At 53.7% G+C, this 19,532-nt stretch overlaps 2 protein-coding genes across 2 annotated transcripts in view; both read left to right on the top strand.

Annotated features, from left to right (window-relative positions):
• The window catches only part of Ano1 (anoctamin 1), a 63,232-nt gene extending 59,458 nt beyond the window's left edge, over positions 1 to 3,774 (top strand). Inside the window, exons 24-25 of the mRNA XM_090347192.1 lie at positions 1,987 to 2,092; positions 3,210 to 3,774. Of these exons, the coding sequence (XP_090203318.1) occupies positions 1,987 to 2,092; positions 3,210 to 3,458 (355 nt within the window). The 3' untranslated portion in view covers positions 3,459 to 3,774. The remainder of the gene's footprint in view (positions 1 to 1,986; positions 2,093 to 3,209) is intronic.
• A 12,353-nt stretch (positions 3,775 to 16,127) lies between these two features.
• Fadd (Fas associated via death domain) lies at positions 16,128 to 19,225 on the top strand. Its single transcript, XM_090347191.1, has 2 exons — positions 16,128 to 16,414; positions 17,597 to 19,225. Exons 1-2 carry the CDS (start codon positions 16,135 to 16,137, stop codon positions 17,932 to 17,934), a joined length of 618 nt encoding a protein of 205 aa, XP_090203317.1. The 5' UTR covers positions 16,128 to 16,134; the 3' UTR covers positions 17,935 to 19,225.
• The last annotated feature ends 307 nt before the right edge of the window (positions 19,226 to 19,532 follow it).

The following is a 19,532-nucleotide window of genomic DNA, read 5'->3' as shown; positions in this document are numbered from 1 at the left end:
CTGGGAAAACAGAAACCTGGGCACAGTGGCTCATACCTGTTGCTACTTGGGAGGCAGAGATTGGGAGGATTGTGATTTGAGGCCAGTCTCAACAAAAAGCTTGAGAGACCATGCCTCAACCAATAAAATGCACATGTCTGGTATCCCATCAGCTTCCTCCTCACCCTCCAGCTGGCTGCCGCACACCTGGGCTGCCTCTGGAAAGAAGGGGTACGTGGGAAAGGCCTCGCCCCGAAGACTAAGGCCCAGAGCAGCCGCACTAGCTGTAGCTTATTCCTGAGCTAAAACAAGGGCTGTCCTGTTTGAACACACTCCATCCCCATCCACAGCCAGACGCCACATTGCCGTTTCCTGGGAGAGCACACGGGTTAAGGATGAGAGCTAGCAAAAGAGGAAAATGGGCAGTGAAAGGCCATGTCTGCAATCGACCACAAATGGGTTTTCAGGGAATTTGCCAAGTAGCCAGCCCCAAAGCATTATCCCAGCATTCTCATGGAGGTAGCCAGGGATGGAGAGGGAAAGAAACAGAAGCAGGTGCCTATGGTGGAGAGGACAGAGGCTGCTTGTTCCCTGAGAGCAGGCTGTGCGAGTCGGCGTGGCTGCAGCCCTGCAGAAGGTTCCCACAGATCCGATCTCACAACTGGCTCGTAGAGAAGCATGCAGCTCCCTCCAGAGCAAAGCCACCGTGGCAGCAGGCCCAGGCGCTGGTCCTCCCTGCTGCCCCTGCCCCCTGGGAATAGCATAATGTGAGGAGTGTCCAGGCTGAAGCCCAGAAAGCTGGTGCTCAGAGACACTCGGCAAGCTGGCAGTTCTCATGGGCAAAGCACCAGGCTTGTGACTCCAGACCAGGACTACGCCTTCAGAGCCGGCTCCGTCCTGTCTCTGCCTTTAGCTACCTGCCCCTGGTGTGGGCCTTTTGTACAAGGCAGAGTTGGGCTTCCACAGCAGCGTGGCCGAGACCCACTGGGCAGGTGGCCTACCCTGGACGTGAGCATCATGCAGGGCAAGGAAGACCCAGGGGGAGACCCGGCCTCACCCCCTACCAACAGACCTTTGCAGAAGGCGGTGGCTCACGTCCGATCCCAGCTACTCAGGAGGATGAGATCTGAGGCCCACTGTCTGAAGCCAGCCAGTGTGGGCAGAAAGGGCCTATCACCAATCAAGCAGCAAAAAGCCATACCTAAAGGTGTAGCTCAAGTAGTAGAGCACTAGCCTTCAGTGAAAAGAGCTAAGGGACAGGGCCAGGGCCCTGGATTCAAGCCCTGACTCTGGCATACATACAGAAAAGAAAGGGTGGCGGGAGGGGAGCTAAGTTCAGCCAGGAGACCAGCCCTCTGCTGTGACAGGGGTCCAGAGGACCAGAAAGACATTTCCATACACAGGCCTGCAGGCTCAGCTGCACAGGAGGCAGACACAGGATAGGCAGAGTATCTGAAAGACTGAGTAATGTGCAAAGGGCTGGGAGTGTGGCTCAGACCAAGGGTTCCGTGGGGAGAACGGGGAAATGGAGGCGCAGTCTGAAAGTGACCCGCCCCAGGGCAGGATGTGTGCATACGGCCGGCCGAGAGAGGGAGCCAGCACCTGGGATGTCTGGGCCCCGTGCCCAGACCACCCCACCCCACACAGGCCGCCTCTGGGCTCCAGTAGTGTCCACTCAGGGGGGGACAGGTGGACAAGAGGGCCTGTGGAGTCAGGGCTTCCAGCATGGGGACCCCATCTGAGCCTGGGGCCCGCATCCTCTTGGGACCTGCCGGGTTCAGGTGAGAGCCCTCTGCCAGGCCAGTCTACCTGGGTGACTGTCACCAGGTCCCCGGGCCCTGTGAACCTCCTCCAACATAAAGAGATCCCCTTGGGGAACGGCCCCTGCCGCAGGCCACCGGCTCAGACAGGACAGGGCTCTCGAAGCTTCTCTCTGGAGCTGCCCAGCACCAGCGGGCACCTGAGCTCCCGTGTCGGGCCCTCAGCTCCCAGCACCCCCACCCGCAGGTACAAAGACTACCGGGAGCCGCCGTGGTCCCAGCACAAGTATGACGTCTCCAAGGACTTCTGGGCTGTGCTGGCTGCACGCCTGGCCTTCGTCATCGTCTTCCAGGTGCGTGGGGTCACCACTCATGCCACTCTGGCAGGGAGGCAAGCGCCACCAGAGTCCTGTGCTCAGAAGGCCCCTGAGCCTCGGCTGTGCCCTGGGATCTCCAGAAGGACACCCCAACCTCCCAAGGGCACCCCACCCCGGCCCTGCCCATGACCTGCCCCAAGAGAACCTCTGGGAAGAAGGCGAGAGAGGGGCCCTGGCTCCTTCAGCCCCTGCCTCTGCGGCTCCCTGCAGACAATGGGGCAGGCACAGCCAGCCAGCCACACCCAGTGACCCAGCTCTAGGGACAGGATGCCACCGAATTCTGTGGGGGAGCTGGGACCCATCACCAGGGGCTTGAGAGAGGGAGCCCCTACAAGCGTGGCTGCTATGGGGCTTTGAGGCTACTCCTCTGCCTCTCCTGACCATGCAGTCCAGGCTGGACTCTGGACTCTGGACTCCACCCCCTCTCCCCCTCCATCCCCTCTCTCCCCCTCCATCCCCTCTCTCCCCCTCCATCCCCTCTCTCCCCCTCCATCCCCTCTCCCCCTACACCTCTCTCCCCCTTCCATCCCCTCTCTCCCCTCCACCCCTCTCCCCCTCCATCCTCTCTCCCCCCTCATCCCCTTTCCCTCCATCCCCTCTCCCCCTCGATCCCTTATCCCCTTCCATCCCCTCTCTCCCCTCCACCCCTCTCCCCCTTCCATCCCCTCTCTCCCCTCCACCCCTCTCCCCCTCCATCCCCTCTCCCCCCTCATCCCCTTTCCCTCCATCCCCTCTCCCCCTTGATCCCTTATCCCCTTCCATCCCCTCTCTCCCCTCCACCCCTCTCCCCCTTCACCCCTCTTTCCTTCCACCCCCTCTCCCCCTACACCCCTCTCCCCCTCCATCCCCTCTCCCTCCTACACCCCTCTTTCCCTCCATCCCCTCTCCCCCTTCTATCCCCTCTCTCCCCTCCACCCCTCTTTCCCTCCATCCCCTTCCCCCCTCCATCCCCTCCCCCTCCCCCTCCTAGCCACAGGACCCCACAGGTGCCACGTGCTGGGGGTGGGGCTATGCCAGGTGGGTGGGCACACAGGCGAGGCAGGCACACCGGTGTGGCCTGTGGCACCATGGACCCCCACGCCCTGTCCCACAGAACCTGGTGATGTTCATGAGTGACTTCGTGGACTGGGTGATCCCCGACATCCCCAAGGATATCAGCCAGCAGATCCACAAGGAGAAGGTGCTCATGGTGGAGCTGTTCATGCGGGAGGAGCAGGGCAAGCAGCAGCTGCTGGACACGTGGATGGAGAAGGACCGCCAGAGAGAGGGGCCGTGCAACAACCACACGCCCAAGGCCCCCTCGGAGGCCCCCACCCTCGAGTTCCAGGGCGGGGCCCTGTAGCTGCGCCGGCGGCAGACCACGGGCTTGCCACCGTGCCCTCCCTGCGAGCCGGCCATGCGCCTCTCCTCCCGGGGCTGGGCTCCTGGGCGCTCTACAAACATGGCGACTGTTTTCTGAGAGGACTTCTTTCAGTTCATTTTTTTTCTTGTTTTTGCACAAAACCATTATGCAGGGAACTGTTTTGTATCTTTAGTATCCAAGGTGAATGGAAATGATGGCTGGCCACGGGTGAGCTTGCGGGAGGCATTGAGCTTCCTTTGCAGTAGGAAAAGGCCGAGACCCCAGAACCTTCCTTGCTCTGATGCCTTAAGACAGACCCAAGGACGGTGTGCAAAGCTCAGACGACCATGATTCGGAGGAAGAAAGGAACTGAGGAGGAATAAAAGGTGATTTTTAAAAAAAGAGAAGAGAAGGAATAGAAGGTGATAAAAAGTAGTTCTGAAAGATGTCACCTGCCTATCGGCAGGAAAAACAAACCAGACGGCTTTTAATCACCTCTTCCTTTTTAAGGTCAGAAGCCAAGGCTTGCTGGCTTGAAGAAGTGGAGTCTGTCCACATGGGGGCTTGAAATGTTCCTCTTTTCTTGGAGAAGCAAGGGGACCTGTCCTTGATGAACCAGCGCCTGGGTCCTTGGTGGCCCTGGAAGGTCACGTCAGCAGACCTCAGAGTCCACCATCCCCCTGATGGGAATGATGGGGACCCCCCAGGAGGCCATTTCTAGAGGTTTAAGGGTTTCACAAAGTTTCAGAGCTTCTGTGGGTCTGTCCAAAGCTTTAACCTATTTATTGGTTGTTTTTTAAAAAAAAAAATCAATGGTGTGGTGGATTTGAGGATTTTTTTTTCTTAGTTCAAGGTGGAAGGAATTTATTAGTCAACTAGATGCCATGGACAGGAATTTAAAACACTGTTACTACCAAAGATTTTTATTAATAAAGGCTTCTATTTTGCTAATACTCTTCTATATTCTATATATGTTCTTCTATCTTCTTCCTCACAGGTGGACACTGTAGGGCATTTGGCATTTTAAAAGCTTTACAAAACAAGTTTCGTTTTGTGGTCTAGCTTGGCATGGGGCGCTCAGCGATCCTCTGAAGTCTCTCAAACACCCGGAGAGGACTGGGCAGCCCTGACTCCCCAGAGTCCGCGCTGGGATGCTGCCTGTGTGTCAGGTGCGAGATTCCTGCACTTGACAAGTCCACAGGCACCACACAGCCTCTGTATCTACCCAACTCCTGCCGTCTGCCATTCCTCCTGTCTCTTGTACAGTCAATTGTTTCTAATGAATTTTTGTATATAAATGTATCAAAAAATTAGGTGATTACCAAAAATCCTTTTATGGAGACCATTTTTTAAAGAAAAAAACCAGAATGTACAACAAAATCCACATAACACTGTGGCTGAACATTCATTTCAATAAATTTGGATACACAATGCTCTCTGCCCTTGACTTTTGTCCAGGAAACTCAAGAGCCATTCCCGAACATGGCCGGTCAGTGGTGTGCAGTCTGCGCTGGGCACTTGCAGGTGACTGGTGGGACAGAATGTACCAAGCCCAGGAAGGGTTGGTTCCCCAGGCCTTATCTCCCCTTGAGTGTGTTCATGCATGTGCACATATGTTCATGCTCATATTGACTCATGCATGTGCTATTTCTGAGACCCCTCGAGTGAATGCCTGTGGGGTTTATGCATTGTGTGCAGAACACATGTGCATTTGCTTGTGTGTGCATACAGGCATGGGTGCCCTGTGTGTTTGTGTGTCGGTATGTGTGCTTGTGAGTGCATTGGTGTTTGCAGGACTTTGTGAATCACACAAGTGGTCTTGTGGATTTGCCTCTGCTGTGTGTACACATGTGTATCTGTGCTTACATAAGGTTGCATGTGCACACATGTGAATGTGTCCCTGTGGGAGAGAGAGGGAGATAGAGAGAGAGTACTATGGTCCTGCCTTCCCAACAATCTCTAACAGCCTTCAGAGCCAGTCCACTCAGCTCACAGCTCAGAAGACTAGTATTTAGGGTTCACAGAACTCAAATTCCCCAAAACTTTCTGAGGCACAACCTTGAGATGTCGGTATTTTCATGTGAGCAAGGGGCCAGTAAGGCAGTCCATCCCTTCCACTGGGGACATTCTCCTCCGTGCTTCTGGGTGGCATCAAGGCTCTCTCCTGGCCCAGGGAGATGCCACCAAACCAGCAGCAGCTTCTGGCTCCCTCAAATCTGGTGGCCCCAGCCTTGCCCCCTAGAGAATGGCAGATCAACAGCACAGCTCCAAAGCTGAACTCCTCCTTGGATGCGTAGAGGCCCAGGGAGGATGCCTCTGTGGTCACCATTGCCGGACCCCACCCCAAGGACCCAGAGGCCCACAGACATGGGGTCCTAGCTTCACTTAGCAAATGAGGGCCCTGGACATGTTCCTTGCAGCACTGCTGAGCCTGTGCTCAGCTCCTGCTACCACGAGAGACCAGCAGGAGAGCAGGACCAAGCCTGCGACTCATGCCTGGAACCCTAAGCTACTCAGTGGCCCAGATCTGAACATCCTGGTCTGAAGCAAACCCAGGCAGAAAAGTCCAGCTGACCAGTTCAAAGCCGGAGGTGGAGGACTGGAGGTGTGGCTTAGTGGTAGAGTGCTTGCCTAGCATGCATGAAGCCTTGGGTTCAATTCCTCAGTACCATATACACAGAGCTGAGAGTGATGCCATGGTTCAAATGGTAGAGTGCTAGCATTGAGCAAAAGAAACTCAGGGACAGTGCCCAGGCTCTCAGTTAAAGTCCCAGACAGAACTGGCAAAAAAAAAAAAAAAAATAGCCAGAGGTGGAACAGTGGCTCACCAGGTTCCACCATGAGTTTAAAAAAAAAAAAAGTGAAGCCGGGCATGGTGGCTCACACCTGTAATCCTAGCTACTCAGCAGGCTGAGATCTGAGGACCAAAGTTCAAAGCCAGCCAGGGCACAGAAGGACCTGAGACTCTATTTCCAATTAACCTCTAGAAAACAGGAAGTGGAGCTTGGCTCGAGGGTAGGGAGGTAGCCTTGAGCTGAAGCGCTCAGGGACCTGGGGACCCAGGCCAAGTTCAAGCCCCATGACCAACACCAAAAAGTGTTAGAGCACCAGCCATGAGCAAAGAGAGAGAGAGAGAGAGAGAGAGAGAGAGAGAGAGAGAGAGAGAGAGAGAGAGAGAGAAAGAGTAAGCTCAAATGGTAGATCCTTGAACACAGAGGCTCAGGGACAGTATCCAGGAGCTGAGTTTAAGCCGCAGTACAGGAAACAATAAATTAATTCATTAAATGCAGGGGACAGAGGAACATGTCTGCCGGCTGGTGTTACACACCACATCACCATCTCACGGGTGGCAGGGAGGGGCCGCTCTTCTGCTTTTAGATGAACTTCCTGTGGAAATCCCTGGCCTGGGCTGGGAGCGGCCACGGGAATCCCTGCGGCCCAGGCCTGTCCTCGCCATGCGGACTCACAGCCCCACCCTGGCAGGTGTCCATCATCCATCCACCCATCCATCACCCACATGCCAGCCCCCAGAAGACCACATGCCGCCAGAGTGACTCACCCCGCCAGAAATCCCTTCAGGAAGGAGCACCGGGCGCCGGGCCAGGCTTGGAGGAGGAATCCAAATGAACTGAATGAACATGGGTGGTGGAGGATGGAGGATGGAGACATGGGTGGAAAGGGAGGGTGGATGAGGGGTGCATGGGGGATGGGTAATGGATCAGTGGATTGATGGATGGACCGATGGACGAGCGATAGATGGATGGCAACTAGGCCTTTCTGCCTTTGAGCTTACTGGACCTCAAGACTGAGCTGGCACATGCATTGGTGGAGGAGGAAAGGGGTTGATGGAAGATAAGCTCTGAGGACCCTGGCAGCAGCAAGCTGTCCACCCGCTGTGCTCGCTCTCTTGCACTCTCTCGCGCTCTCTCTCTCTCTCTCTCTCTCTCTCTCTCTCTCTCTCTCTCTCTCTCTCTCTCACACACACACACACACACACACACACACACACACACCTGTTGGAGCTTGTGTAAGAAGGGCCACCTCCAGACCTGGCAGCCAGATGGTGAGTTCTCTGGGAGCCTGCAGGACAGGACATGCCACAGAGAAGAGAAAAGTGGCCTGGGTCGAGCCATCATCTCCGGCTGTTCCCTCCCCTCTTCCTCTCCCTGCCCTCCCTTCTCCCCCTTCTCTTCTCTCCTCTCTTGTCTCTATTCCTCTCTATCTCCCTCTCCCTCTCTCTGCCCTCCCCTTCCCTCCCACTCTCCTCTTTCTCTCTTTGCCCTCACTTTCTTTTTCTTTTCTGTCAGTTGTAGGGCTTCAGCTCTGGGCCTGAGCACTGTCCCTGAGCTCTTTTGCTCACGGCTAGTACTCTACCACTTTGAGCCACAGCACCGCTTCCAGTTTTCTGGTGATTAATCAGTCTCACAGACTTTTCTGCCCGGGCTGGCTCTGAACTGCAATCCTCAGATCTCAGCTGAGTAGCTAGGATTACAGGCCTGAGCTACCAGCACTGGGCTTTCTGCCATTATTATTATTATTTTGTGTGTGGGGGTTATGGGTCTGTCCCTGAGCTCTTTCTGCTCAAGGCTAGCCCCGTACCCCTTGAGCCACAGCCTGACTTCCCATATTCTAGTGATTAATTGGAGATAAGAGTCTCCTGATGTTTAGTGCCCAGGCTGGCTTTGAACCAGATCTTCAGATCTTCAGATCTCAGCCTCCTGAGTATCTAGGATTAGAAGCATGAGCCACCGCGCCTGGCTTCTGTCATTACTTTTCGTGGCCCTATACCTACGTACCCTAAGCTTCCACCAAGACGCAGCTCCTCCAAGCCTCTCTCCCCTAGGGCCTCTGCCAGTGGCCCTTCTCAACACCCTGAACCCACTCTGCTGATTTTGCCACAGAAACCCAGCTGCCTGTCCGCCTCCTATTGGTGGCTGCCGCCCTCTGCTGGTGTCCTGAAGAGCTGCACTTGTGTCCAGGGGCACACAGTCCTTTGTGCAGGTCAGTGGCTGATGGACCCCACAGCACGGCCAGCCCATCCTTCCGCAGGTCAGGAGCGAGGCCATTCCTACCTTCTACTGTGACAGGAGGCCCTGCCTGGTTTTCCAGGAGGCCATCTCCCTAGGTCTCCTTCATCGTACTGAGAAGTGGATGGGGTCCACTCACATATGCCCACAAGGTGTCTCTCTCCTCCCAGGCCTTCGTCTGCAGCCCACCTCTAAGTCTCCTCCGTTGTACAGCGGGGTGGCCGTGCAGTCAGTGGGCTGCTTGAGGACTGAGCTGTGATATCACAGGTTTGGGTTAGAATGTGGACATAACAGGTGGTATTTGGCAGCCCATCTGATCCAGGATACTCCTTCTTTGAAAGAAAGACAACGAAGGAGGGAGGGAGGAAGGGAGGGAAAGAAGGAAGGAAGGAAGGAAGGAAGGAAGGAGGAAGGTGTTGGGAGCCAGAGTGGAATCAAACTGTACTTTGATTTGCATCAGATAATTGCTTGATTGTCTTATTGTTTTTTGGCCTTCTCCTGTTCAATTGGTCTGAGATTTACCATATGAATGTAACCCCCAACAGTTCCCTGATTAACCATCTGGATGTAACACCTGGCAGTGCCCTGGTCTCAAGAAGGGATATAAGCTTTGAGTTGAGAATAAACGGCGGCAGTTTTTGCCTGCGCTGCAGACCTCCTGGACCCGATGTGTTTGTCTCTCTTCTATTTTTTCCAGTCCCTGCCCCCTATTTCAGGAACCCCAATTTGCTGCCGGTAGACCCCGGCAACTGGTGCCCAAACAGGGACCCTGAAAATCTGGGATGACGGTGGAGGACCCCGCTGTGGTGAGTGACGCATCGTAGGACTATTAGGAGAGGATTTTAAGAGAGTGAGAGAGCGGGAGGCTGTATTGTCCAGAGTAAAAATTATGGGTCAAGCTAATAGCCATAGGTCATATGTACCGATCTTAACAGGCCTACTTGAAGCCCACGGAACGTGGGTGGAAAAAGGGGTGCTTCAGAGCTTCCTACAGTTTGTCGAGGAGGCATGCCCGAGGTTTTTAGAGGAGGAATTCCAAAAAACCTGGCAGCAGATAGGAAAAAGAATTCAAGAATATTATAATGTATATGGCCTCGAAAAGACCCCAGTAGAGGCTATTAATGTATGGAATTTAGTAAGTGAATGCATAGATCCTCAACATGAGAATGCTGAACTTAATCTTGAATTAAGGGAACTTTATGAGTTAAAGGACCCTTCTGAAAACCCTGAGGCTGAGCCATATGCCGCAGCCCAAGAGAGTCTAAGTGAGATCTTGAAAAGGGAACAACAACCAGTAGATATTGAGCATCAGAATTCAGATTTGAATATCAAGGAGGAAAGTTATGATGAGTCATTGGAGGGCCGGGTGGCTACGATAGAGAAGAAGTTAGAAGAAATCCTACATCTTCTATCGAAAATGGGGACAGAGCAGAGAGCCCCCCCAGAAGTAGGAAAGAAATATGTCCCTCAGGCCACTATGGTGTCTGATTCTAAACCTTACCCCTCACACCCACCGCCTCCGGCTGCAGCCTTACGGCCTCAATCCCTTTCTCAACCTTTAGGCAAGCCTAAAGGCCCTAGCAACAAGTCCCTTTTAACAGGCACTACAACCAGGCACAGTGCATCGCAATTAAACCTGACTCAGGCTGCTAGAGAGAGGGAAGATATTTCAGGGCCTCGATGCTTCCCTAGTTTAGTTGATCATGATGAACAAGTATACCATCAACCTGTTCCTGTTAAACTATTACAGGATTTAAAAAATGCCTGCTCCCAATATGGGCCAACTGCCCCTTTTACTCAAGTAATATTGGAGGCCGCGTGTGCTGCTATTGGGTGCCCAAATGACTGGAAGCGGCTTGCCAGAGCATGCCTTAGTGCAGGAGAGTACTTATTATGGGAGACAGAGTTCACTGCACAGTGTCGGGCTAAAATTGAAACAAATAGGTCTAAGAACCTGCCTTACACTGTTGATCAGTTGATAGGAGAGGGAACCTATAAAAACACCGAAGATCAATTGGGTTATGCAAAGGAGGCCTATTTACAAATAAATGCTGCGTCGAGAGAGGCTTGGAAAAGGTTACGCAATTCCAATCATACAAAAAATCTAGTAGAAGTTAAACAGGGACGTCGAATAGTTAAAACTTGATCCAACTGTGTGCCCTTCTCACCAGCTCCTCATTTAGGCATAAATCCATGAGGACTGCTTTCTAATCACGTTTGGCAGATGGATGTCACGCATGTTCCATCATTTGGCCGATTAAAATATGTTCATGTTACTGTAGATACTTATTCTAATTTTATCCTAGCCACCCCCCTTGCTGGGGAAGCTACTAAACATTGTATTTCTCACTGCATTCGATGTTTTGCTGTGATGGGGATTCCCTCGCAAATAAAAACAGATAATGGCCCTGGCTATGCAGGCCGAGCATTTCAATCCTTCTGCCATTCCTATAATATCACTCATATTACAGGCGTTCCTTACAATCCTCAAGGTCAAGGCATCGTGGAGAGAGCTAATGGATTATTAAAACATCAAATTGCTAAAATACAGAAAGGAGAGTCGTATCCCACTACTCCTGTGAATATACTGAATCATGCTTTATTTGTTTTAAATTTTTTGAATTTGGATTCAAATAATTTATCTGCTGCTCAGCGATTCTGGGAAAAAAGAGAGCAGCGTGCTTTTGCCTTAGTAAAGTGGAAGGATCCCCTAACTGGTACTTGGCATGGACCCGATCCTGTTCTAACCTGGGGTCGAGGGCATGTATGTGTTTTTTCACAAGGAGAAAATGACGCCTGGTGGCTGCCTGAACGTTGCATTCGGATTGTGGAGAGTGACAGTGGCCATCCAAGCAGCGACTCACTGGGCCTATATCCCCGACCCTCCAGTGGTGCATCCTGCGACGTGGGAAGGACCTGAGTTATTTGTGCATGTCAATTGGGACCACTACTGATTCACTTGTTCCACACATTCATATGAGCTGTGTTTCTCCTCCTTTTACTATTATGTAGGGACCTTTTAACATATTCATTGACTCTACACAATTTAATATGTGACAATTGTTCTTTTACAAATTGTATACTATTGAGATAAAGGATTGTTCTTTTTATTTTGTCTTTACCATCCCTCTTCTTAATAACCCTTTTTTGTAAAAGATGCCCAGGTGAAAAGCAAAGGCCTCCAGAGGTAAGTAGAAGTCGGCCGGCCCCCTGTATGTCTGTGTTTTGTTTTATTTTTTTATTTTATTTTATTTTAAAAAAAAAGGGTGCACTGTGGGCCTAAAATAGAGGCCTGGGTGGTCAAGGGACGCCTTGACCCCCCTTCCCCTTCTGAGTTTCTTGTCAATATCAAGGCATACCTGAGAGTCCCACCAGCAAGACATGTCTAAATCTAAAAATAGCTGTTTGGTGAAAACATTCATCTGAGCTCATTGTGTTAAGTGTATCTGATTGAGTCCAATTTTCTTGTTATATGTCAATGTCTGATTATTTAAAAGTCTCCGCTTCTCTGTCTTGTTCGTGTTACATATTTTTCCTTGTCCAGTTTTGTCTTTAAAATTGGTACCATTTCTAAGTATGGATCCTTATGGTTTTTCTGTGCACACATCCTTGTTATTTATTTGAACATTTCTGGGCCTAGCATGGCCGCTCCCCCATGTCTGCAGTTGTAACAAGCCCTGGAAAAAGAAATTCCAGCTAAGTTGCCTTGCAAAAAGTTTTGTTTTGAACCTGGTTCTCACCTGCAAGAGTAAAATTGGCAAAGCTCTCTTGACACAAACTTCTGGAAAATGAATGGCCGATATTAATTTTGCGCGCTTTAAGATCTTTGAGTATGAATGTGTGTGCGAATGGGTGTGAGTGAACATGTTCAAGGTTAAATTACCAGCATGCTGTATAAAACAATGGATAAATTCATACTTAAACACAAAGGCAATTGGGTAAATCTAAGCTTAAAACTTCAAGAAAAATATTAGGTTTGAATGTTTTACAATGTCTCAAAGGACTATTATGTTGTCTTAAAGAAAAACTGGTATATATTTTTCTAGATCCTGAAATCTGCATTTTATTGCAAGGCATACAGCTGTTTACATTGTAAACATTGTATCCTGTTTAGCACAGAGGTGTTAGGGAATTTGGGATTTATTACTTTAAGTTAAAGTTTGGAAACATGTATTAGAGATTTAAATGTAAAATTGTTCATTAACGTCAGAAACTTTGCCTGTCTGTTTTTTCTTGCAAACTGACACTAGAAATCTGATGGTAAAATGTGGATAATGTGATTAGTATTTTAAAGGAATGTTTAAAGGTTTATCTCCATGCAATTGGGTGTATTTTAAAAAAAAGGAAGGAAACTAAGTCCAGACTTAGACTTTTGGTGCACTGATGTCTATAGTTCTTGCATTAGGGAAAAACTGTTATTTGAGTTTAAACTGTTGTTGGAGTTTTAGACAGTAATCTAAACTGCAAAAAAAAAAAAGGGGGGGGGCCCTTTTCTAAAAGGCAAGAGGAGTGCCTTGAGCCCTAGGGGGCCGGAAGGCAGAAGGAGTTCTTTGTGCCCTTAAAGGTTTTTCAATTGCAAATAAAGGCTAAGGTATTAATTGTTTAAGCCAGTATCAGCAAGAGTTTTTAAGAACATTGGAAATGGGTTTCTGAACAAAATTTAAAAGTAAAGTCCTAAAGTTTTGTTTCTAAAAAAGAAACAAGGAAAATTAGGACTACCAAAGTAATTGCTTAATTGCTATTTCAGCTTGCTCTTGTAAGTTACCTTATAGCAACTTCCAGCTAGCCCATGGAGAAGAACAGCAATCCTTATTCAGATGTAACTTTGGCTTTTACCAGGTTCTAGGTAAGCTCATGCTTAGAGACTATTTCTGTGTTGACCACCTTGTTGCTTTAATTGGAGTAACGTGTCCTTTTGTAGGACTCACTGATCTGAAAACTGCAGTTTTGAGCCAACCCCGGGCAAAGCAAAGTCCCTGTGAGACTGTGGTGTCTAATCTGCCAGCAGGATGCTGGGACAGAGTTGCTTTGGAGCTCGAAGTGGCAGAGTGCTAGCTCTGGGCTGAAAAGCTGGGGGGAAGCACTCAGGCACCAAGCTTGGGACTCACAGTGGCAGGGTGCTAGCCTTGAGCTGGAGAGCTGAGGGACAGTGCCCAGGCCCCGAGTTCAAGTACAGCAACCAACAAAGTGAAATGCCAATGGCATGTTTATCCCTGTGTGGAGAGACACTACTGGGACACGAAAGCCTCTGCTTGGATGGCAGAGATGGTGTCAGATCTTAGAGTCACTTGTGCTTGGCCACTCAAATTAATCAGAGCTGGGAGATCATAGAATAGTTTGTAAGCATGCCTTACTAATGCCCGTGCCTTTCATAACTGGGCAGGAACTTGTCAATCTTCTGTGATAGTGGGTAGTTTAAAGTCCTAATTGAGCGAATTTTTTATTTGACACCAGCCACAAATTCAGGAAAGTTTGTGGATCTGGGGCTTGTGTCTCTATTAATCTGTTTAGATCTGACAACTGAAGCATTGTTAAGGTTGCAGAGATTTAGTTCCCCAGACAATCAAGAAAAAGCCTTGCAAATGAGTGCTAAGTAAGTTACACTATTGTAGCCAAAGATGGTTTGTGCAGTTGTTAAATGTTAAATATGATCTCCAGTTTGGAGCAAATTATTGTTCCTGATATCTAATCCTTGCAACCCCTTGATAAAACAGGCTAGGCTTCTTAAGGTCCCTGGTCAAGCACAGAGACAACGCCCCTGAGTCAGCTTGAAGAAGTCACAGAAGCTGAATCTCCGCCCATCAATCCCCTTTAGATGAAGGGACCAGTCATTTTTGGAAAGTGAGACAGGATAATTAGAGATAATTAGAGATAGTGGAAAGAATAGAAATTGCACTTGTGTTTCTTTTAAAATAAAGATGGGGGATATGTTGGGAGCCAGAGTGGAATCAAACTGTACTTTGATTTGCATCAAATAATTGCTTGATTGTCTTAGTGTTTTTTGGCCTTCTCCTGTTCAATTGATCTGAGATTTACCATATGAATGTAACCCCCAACAGTTCCCTGATTAACCATCTGGATGTAACACCTGGCAGTACCCTGGTCTCAAGAAGGGATATAAGCTTTGAGTTGATAATAAACGGGGCTGCAGTTTTTTTGCCTGGGCTGCAGACCTCCTGGACCCGATGTGTTTGTCTCTCTTCTATTTTTTCCAGTCCCTGCCCCCTATTTCAGGAACCCTAATTTGCTGCCGGTAGGCCCCGGCAGGGAGGGAGGGAGGGAAGGCAGGCAGGCAGAAGGAAGGAGAAAAAAGGAAGAAGGGAGGAGGAAGAGAAAGAGGAAGGAGGGAGAAAGGGGCGGGGAAGAGTCCCCGAAAAAAGAAAATGTTAACGGGAGAGAAGAGATGGAGGCAGTGAACAAGATGAAAAAGTAACCCGGGGAAGGTTGAGGCAATAGAAGAGTTCTGACCCGCCAGCCAGGCTGTCCAGCCTGCTCAGGGGGCGGAGAGTCCAGCCTGCCCAGGGGGTGGAGTCCAGCCTGCCCAGGGGGCTGAGTCCAGCCTGCTCAGGGGGCGGAGAGTCCAGCCTGCCCAGGGGGCTGAGAATCCAGCCTGCCCAGGGGGCTGAGTCCAGCCTGCTCAGGGGGCGGAGAGTCCAGCCTGCCCAGGGGGCTGAGTCCAGCCTGCTCAGGGGGCGGAGAGTCCAGCCTGCTCAGGGGGCGGAGAGTCCAGCCTGCCCAGGGGGCGGAGAGTCCAGCCTGCCCAGGGGGCTGAGTCCAGCCTGCCCAGGGGGCGGAGAGTCCAGCCTGCCCAGGGGGCGGAGAGTCCAGCCTGCCCAGGGGGCTGAGTCCAGCCTGCCCAGGGGGCGGAGAGTCCAGCCTGCCCAGGGGGCGGAGAGTCCAGCCTGCCCAGGGGGCTGAGTCCAGCCTGCTCAGGGGGCGGAGAGTCCAGCCTGCCCAGGGGGCGGAGAGTCCAGCCTGCCCAGGGGGCGGAGAGTCCAGCCTGCCCAGGGGGCGGGGAGTCCAGCCTGCCCAGGGGGCTGAGTCCAGCCTGCTCAGGGGGCGGAGAGTCCAGCCTGCCCAGGGGGCGGGGAGTCCAGCCTGGAGCAGCCCGAGGGGAGGCTGTGAGGCTCCACCACCGGAACTCCAGAGGCGGGGCTGTGGCTGGGAGGGTAGAGGGCCAGCCAGAGCCAGGAAGAGGGACCGCGCCCAGGCCTCGGGCTGCAGCGCGCGCACACACACACAAACACAGGCACGCGCATGCACGCGCACACAGGCACGCGCAGGCGCACTTTCCACAAATTTGCCAGCGTCGATGTCTGTCGTTATTATGTGATGCAGCACACACGGGACTGTGGCCACCACCCCAGACCTGCACCCGCCCCGCACCCGCCCCGCACACAGTAGGGCTGCACGCCGCTTTACGGATGGAACCCGGAAGCCGAGGTGGGGTGGGGGGCGGGGAGTCCGCGTCGGCGGAACCCCCAGAGCTTGGGGGTCCCAGGTGCGCGAGGTGCCGGCAGGGCGCATGCGCACAAGACCGGGCGGAAGCCGGGCCGCCGGGCCGCGGGGCGCACGCGCAGACCGCCAGCTTCGGCGCGCTGCGGAGCAGGGCGACCCGCGTCGGCTTCCGGCGGCGGGGCGGCGCCGCCATGGACCCGTTCCTGGTGCTGCTGCACTCGGTGTCGGCCGGCCTGTCGAGCGCCGAGCTGACGGAGCTCAAGTTCCTGTGCCTCGGGCGCGTGGGCAAGCGCAAGCTGGAGCGCGTGCAGAGCGGCCTGGACCTCTTCACGGTGCTGCTGGAGCAGAGCGAGCTGGAGCCCGGGCGGCTGGGCCTGCTGCGGGAGCTGCTCGGCTCGCTGCGGCGCCACGACCTGCTGCGGCGCCTGGACGCCTTCGAGGCGGCGGCCGGGGCGGCGCCGGGGGCCGCAGGTGGGCCGGGGACCCGGGCGGGGGGGACGGCGAGGTCGGGGGGCGGACGGGGCGGCGGCGGGGCCGGGGACGGGCGGGGCGGCGCCGGGGGCCGCAGGTGGGCCGGGGACCGGGGCGGGGGGACGGCGGGGCCGGGGCGGCGCCGGGGGCCGCAGGGGGACCGGGGACAGGGGGACGGCGGGGTCGGGGGGCGGCCGGGGCGGTGCCGGGGGCCGCAGGGAGACCGGGGGGGCGGGGGCGGGGCGGCGCCGGGGCCGCAGGTGGGCCGGGGACGGGGGGGGAACGGGGGGGGGCCGGGGACGGGCGGGGCGGGGCCGGGGGCCGCAGGGGGACGGGGGCGGGGACGGGCGGGGCGGGGCCGGGGGCCGCAGGGGGACGGGGGCGGGGATGGGGACGGCGGGGCGGGGGGGGGGGGGGGGGTGACGGCCGGGGACCGGGGCGGCGCCCGACGTGCCCGCGCCCTCCTCCGTCGGTGGGAGAACCGGGAAGTCCTCGCGGCAGCATTGACTGTGGCACAGCTGTAGCGGCCGGCGATCGGAAGAGGCCGGCGGCGTCAGCAGGACAAGGACCTCTCGTGCCGCGTTTCTTCCTGGCCCAGTCAGTCTCGGCCACCATTGTCACACGCCTCCGCTGTGGCCCTCACAGAGACACCTTTGCAAAGAGCCAGCTTAGTGCTCATGGCTCCCCAGGACCCCATCCCGCCCTCCAGGGTGAGATGCAAGAGCAGCCCTGGTTCTTCTTTTTCTTTTTTTTTTTTTGCCAGTCCTGGGCTTGAGCTCAGGGCCTGAGCACTGTCCTTGGACTTTCTCAAGGCGAGAGCTCTACCACTTGAGCCTCAGCACCACTTCCGGCTTTTTTCTATGTATGTGGTACCGAGGACTCGAACCCGGGTCTTCATGCATGCTAGGCAAGCACTTTAACCACTAGGCCAAACTCCCCGGCCTGGTTCTTCTTGGTCCCACTCACACCCCCTCCCCCTGGCCTGGGCAGTCAGCTTGCAGTGGCCCAGAGAGGATGCGCTGGTGGCAGGATTAGAGACCTCTGGTCTATAGTAGGACTTTAGTGCAGCTGCCTGCCCACCCAGCCCCAGGTCTGCACTCTGCAGCCCATGGAGGTGGCGGGTGCCCTGTCTGTGGAGAGGTCTCCAGATCCCCTGTAAGTCCCCTTCTCCTTCCCTCTTAGACCTACACGCAGCCTTTGACATTATCTGTGACCACGTGGGGAGAGACTGGAGAAGACTGGCACGGCAGTTGAAGGTTTCAGACACCAGGATCGATGGCATTGAGGAAAGGTACCCCCGCAACCTGACCGAACGTGTGAGGGAGTCGCTGAGGATCTGGAAGGACACAGAGAGGGAGAACGCCACCGTGGCCCACCTGGTAAAGGCGCTTAGGGCCTGCCAGATGAATCTAGTAGCTGACCTGGTGGAGGAGCAGCAGGCCCGGGAATCCAGAAATGAGAGTGGGGCTGCATCGCCAATGTCATGGGACGGAGACATGCCCACCTCCAACGTTCCATGATAATCTTGCCACTCCTCGAGAGCTGTGTGGACTTGGTTCCACCAAGGACGGCCACTTTCCCTGACACCCTAGCACCTCACAACCTGAGCCGGACTACAGCACATCAGGCTCTCAAGCCCACATCCGCGTACTGCTGTCCTCACAGATAGGCTTGGGTATTCCATTTCCTCAGGCCATCGGGGTGGACCTGACTCCAGGGTGGGGTGGCTTCCTGGTCTGGAAGTCAGGACATGAGTGCAGCTCATGACCCCTGAGCAAGTGGCACCCCTGAAGCTTGCCAAGCAGGGAGAATGGTGGCTGTGTGGGGACCGAGTGCCTCGTCTTCCTGACCAGTTCCATCATTGGCTCTGTCGAGGCTTCTCTGATCCCTGGGGTTGTGTCAGAATCCCTCTGGCAGCAGAGCTGGCGAGGGCAGAGCCTGTGGCTGTAGGCAGCCCTTCTGCTTCTAAAGGTATGTCCTTCCCACAAGTGCCAACTCCCTGGTATCCTCTGTGCCATGGGAGTCCCTCTTCGACAAGGGACTTGTTCCCAGCATCCTCAGAAGTGCTGGTGCAGCCGATGCCCTGTCCCTTGAAGCCTACTGGGTGCCCACCCCTGGTGTGGATAGGGACAGGAGCTTCGTAGAGGCTCACACCCACCATCAGTGCCCTGTCATGCAGGGCACCTTGCCACTTGGGACAAGCCAAACAAACGTCCTCAGTGCCTGCTAGGACCTAAGGTTGCTGAGAACTAGGGAGCACTGTTCCACTTTAAGGCCCTCCAGGCCTGCAGACCTTCCCTGTGACCTCACTGCAGTCCTCCCCAGGACAAGGAGGAAATGGGCCAGCCTCTGGCAGCCAAGCTGCAGAACAGAGTGATGAGCAAACTTGCACACAGATTTCCTTCAAGACGGTGCTAGCCGCCATCCTAGCACTAAACTGAAGGAAAGTGAGTAGAAGAAGCACGGAGTAGCCACATGTGTTGGTGAATGCCTATAATGCCAGCATTCTAGACACAGAAGAAGGCAGACGCCAACCTTGCCTTTACAGCAAGAGCATAGTTCAACAAAAGCCCAGGTGACCAGGCAATACTGGGTTATGCCTGAGATGATACTTAACAAAGAGGCTGAGATTGGAATGTCACAGCTTGAAGCCAGCCCTGGCGGGAAAGTCTAAGAGACTTAATTTCAAACTAACTACCCAAAAGAGCCAAAGTGGAGCTGTTGACTCAAGTGGTAGAGCACTAGCCTTGAGCACAAAAGTTCAGACAGTGCCTAGGCCCTAAGTTTAAGCCCCTGAACTGGCACCAAAAAAAAAAAAAAAAAGTGTTTCTTTCTACAACCCTGTAGTTGTGTTTCTGGAAGTTGTGTTTCTAGGGCGGGGAGGGAGGGGGTCCCTTGGCAACTGGAATTAGAACCACACCCTGCTCTTGTATCCAGGTGTCAGCACACAGGGACATCCAGCGTGGCACATGGAAGCCACTTCCCTCTGTCTCACAAGTGCTTGTGCACCCTGCTGCCCACTCCAGGTGCTCCCTTGCCTGCCTCGGACATCAGGCCCACCACCCCACACAGCTTGCCTGTCTTGTGCCATGGCAAGTCTCTGCCACCTCTCCCTTCT

Source organism: Megascapheus bottae, chromosome 16 (assembly GCF_031878675.1).
Source record: "Megascapheus bottae isolate mThoBot1 chromosome 16, mThoBot2.hap1, whole genome shotgun sequence".
NCBI classification, from domain to species: Eukaryota; Metazoa; Chordata; class Mammalia; order Rodentia; family Geomyidae; genus Megascapheus; species Megascapheus bottae.
The sequence above is the reverse complement of the archived record's forward strand: the minus strand, read 5'-3'. Positions and strand labels throughout refer to the sequence as shown.

Bases quoted from the DNA above. Each gene is read 5' to 3' on its own strand.
- Fadd (XM_090347191.1), top strand. From the start codon at position 16,135: ATGGACCCGTTCCTGGTGCTGCTGCACTCGGTGTCGGCCGGCCTGTCG. The intron at 16,415-17,596 runs GTGGGCCGGGGA...CTTCCCTCTTAG, and splicing joins GGCGGCGCCGGGGGCCGCAG to ACCTACACGCAGCCTTTGAC.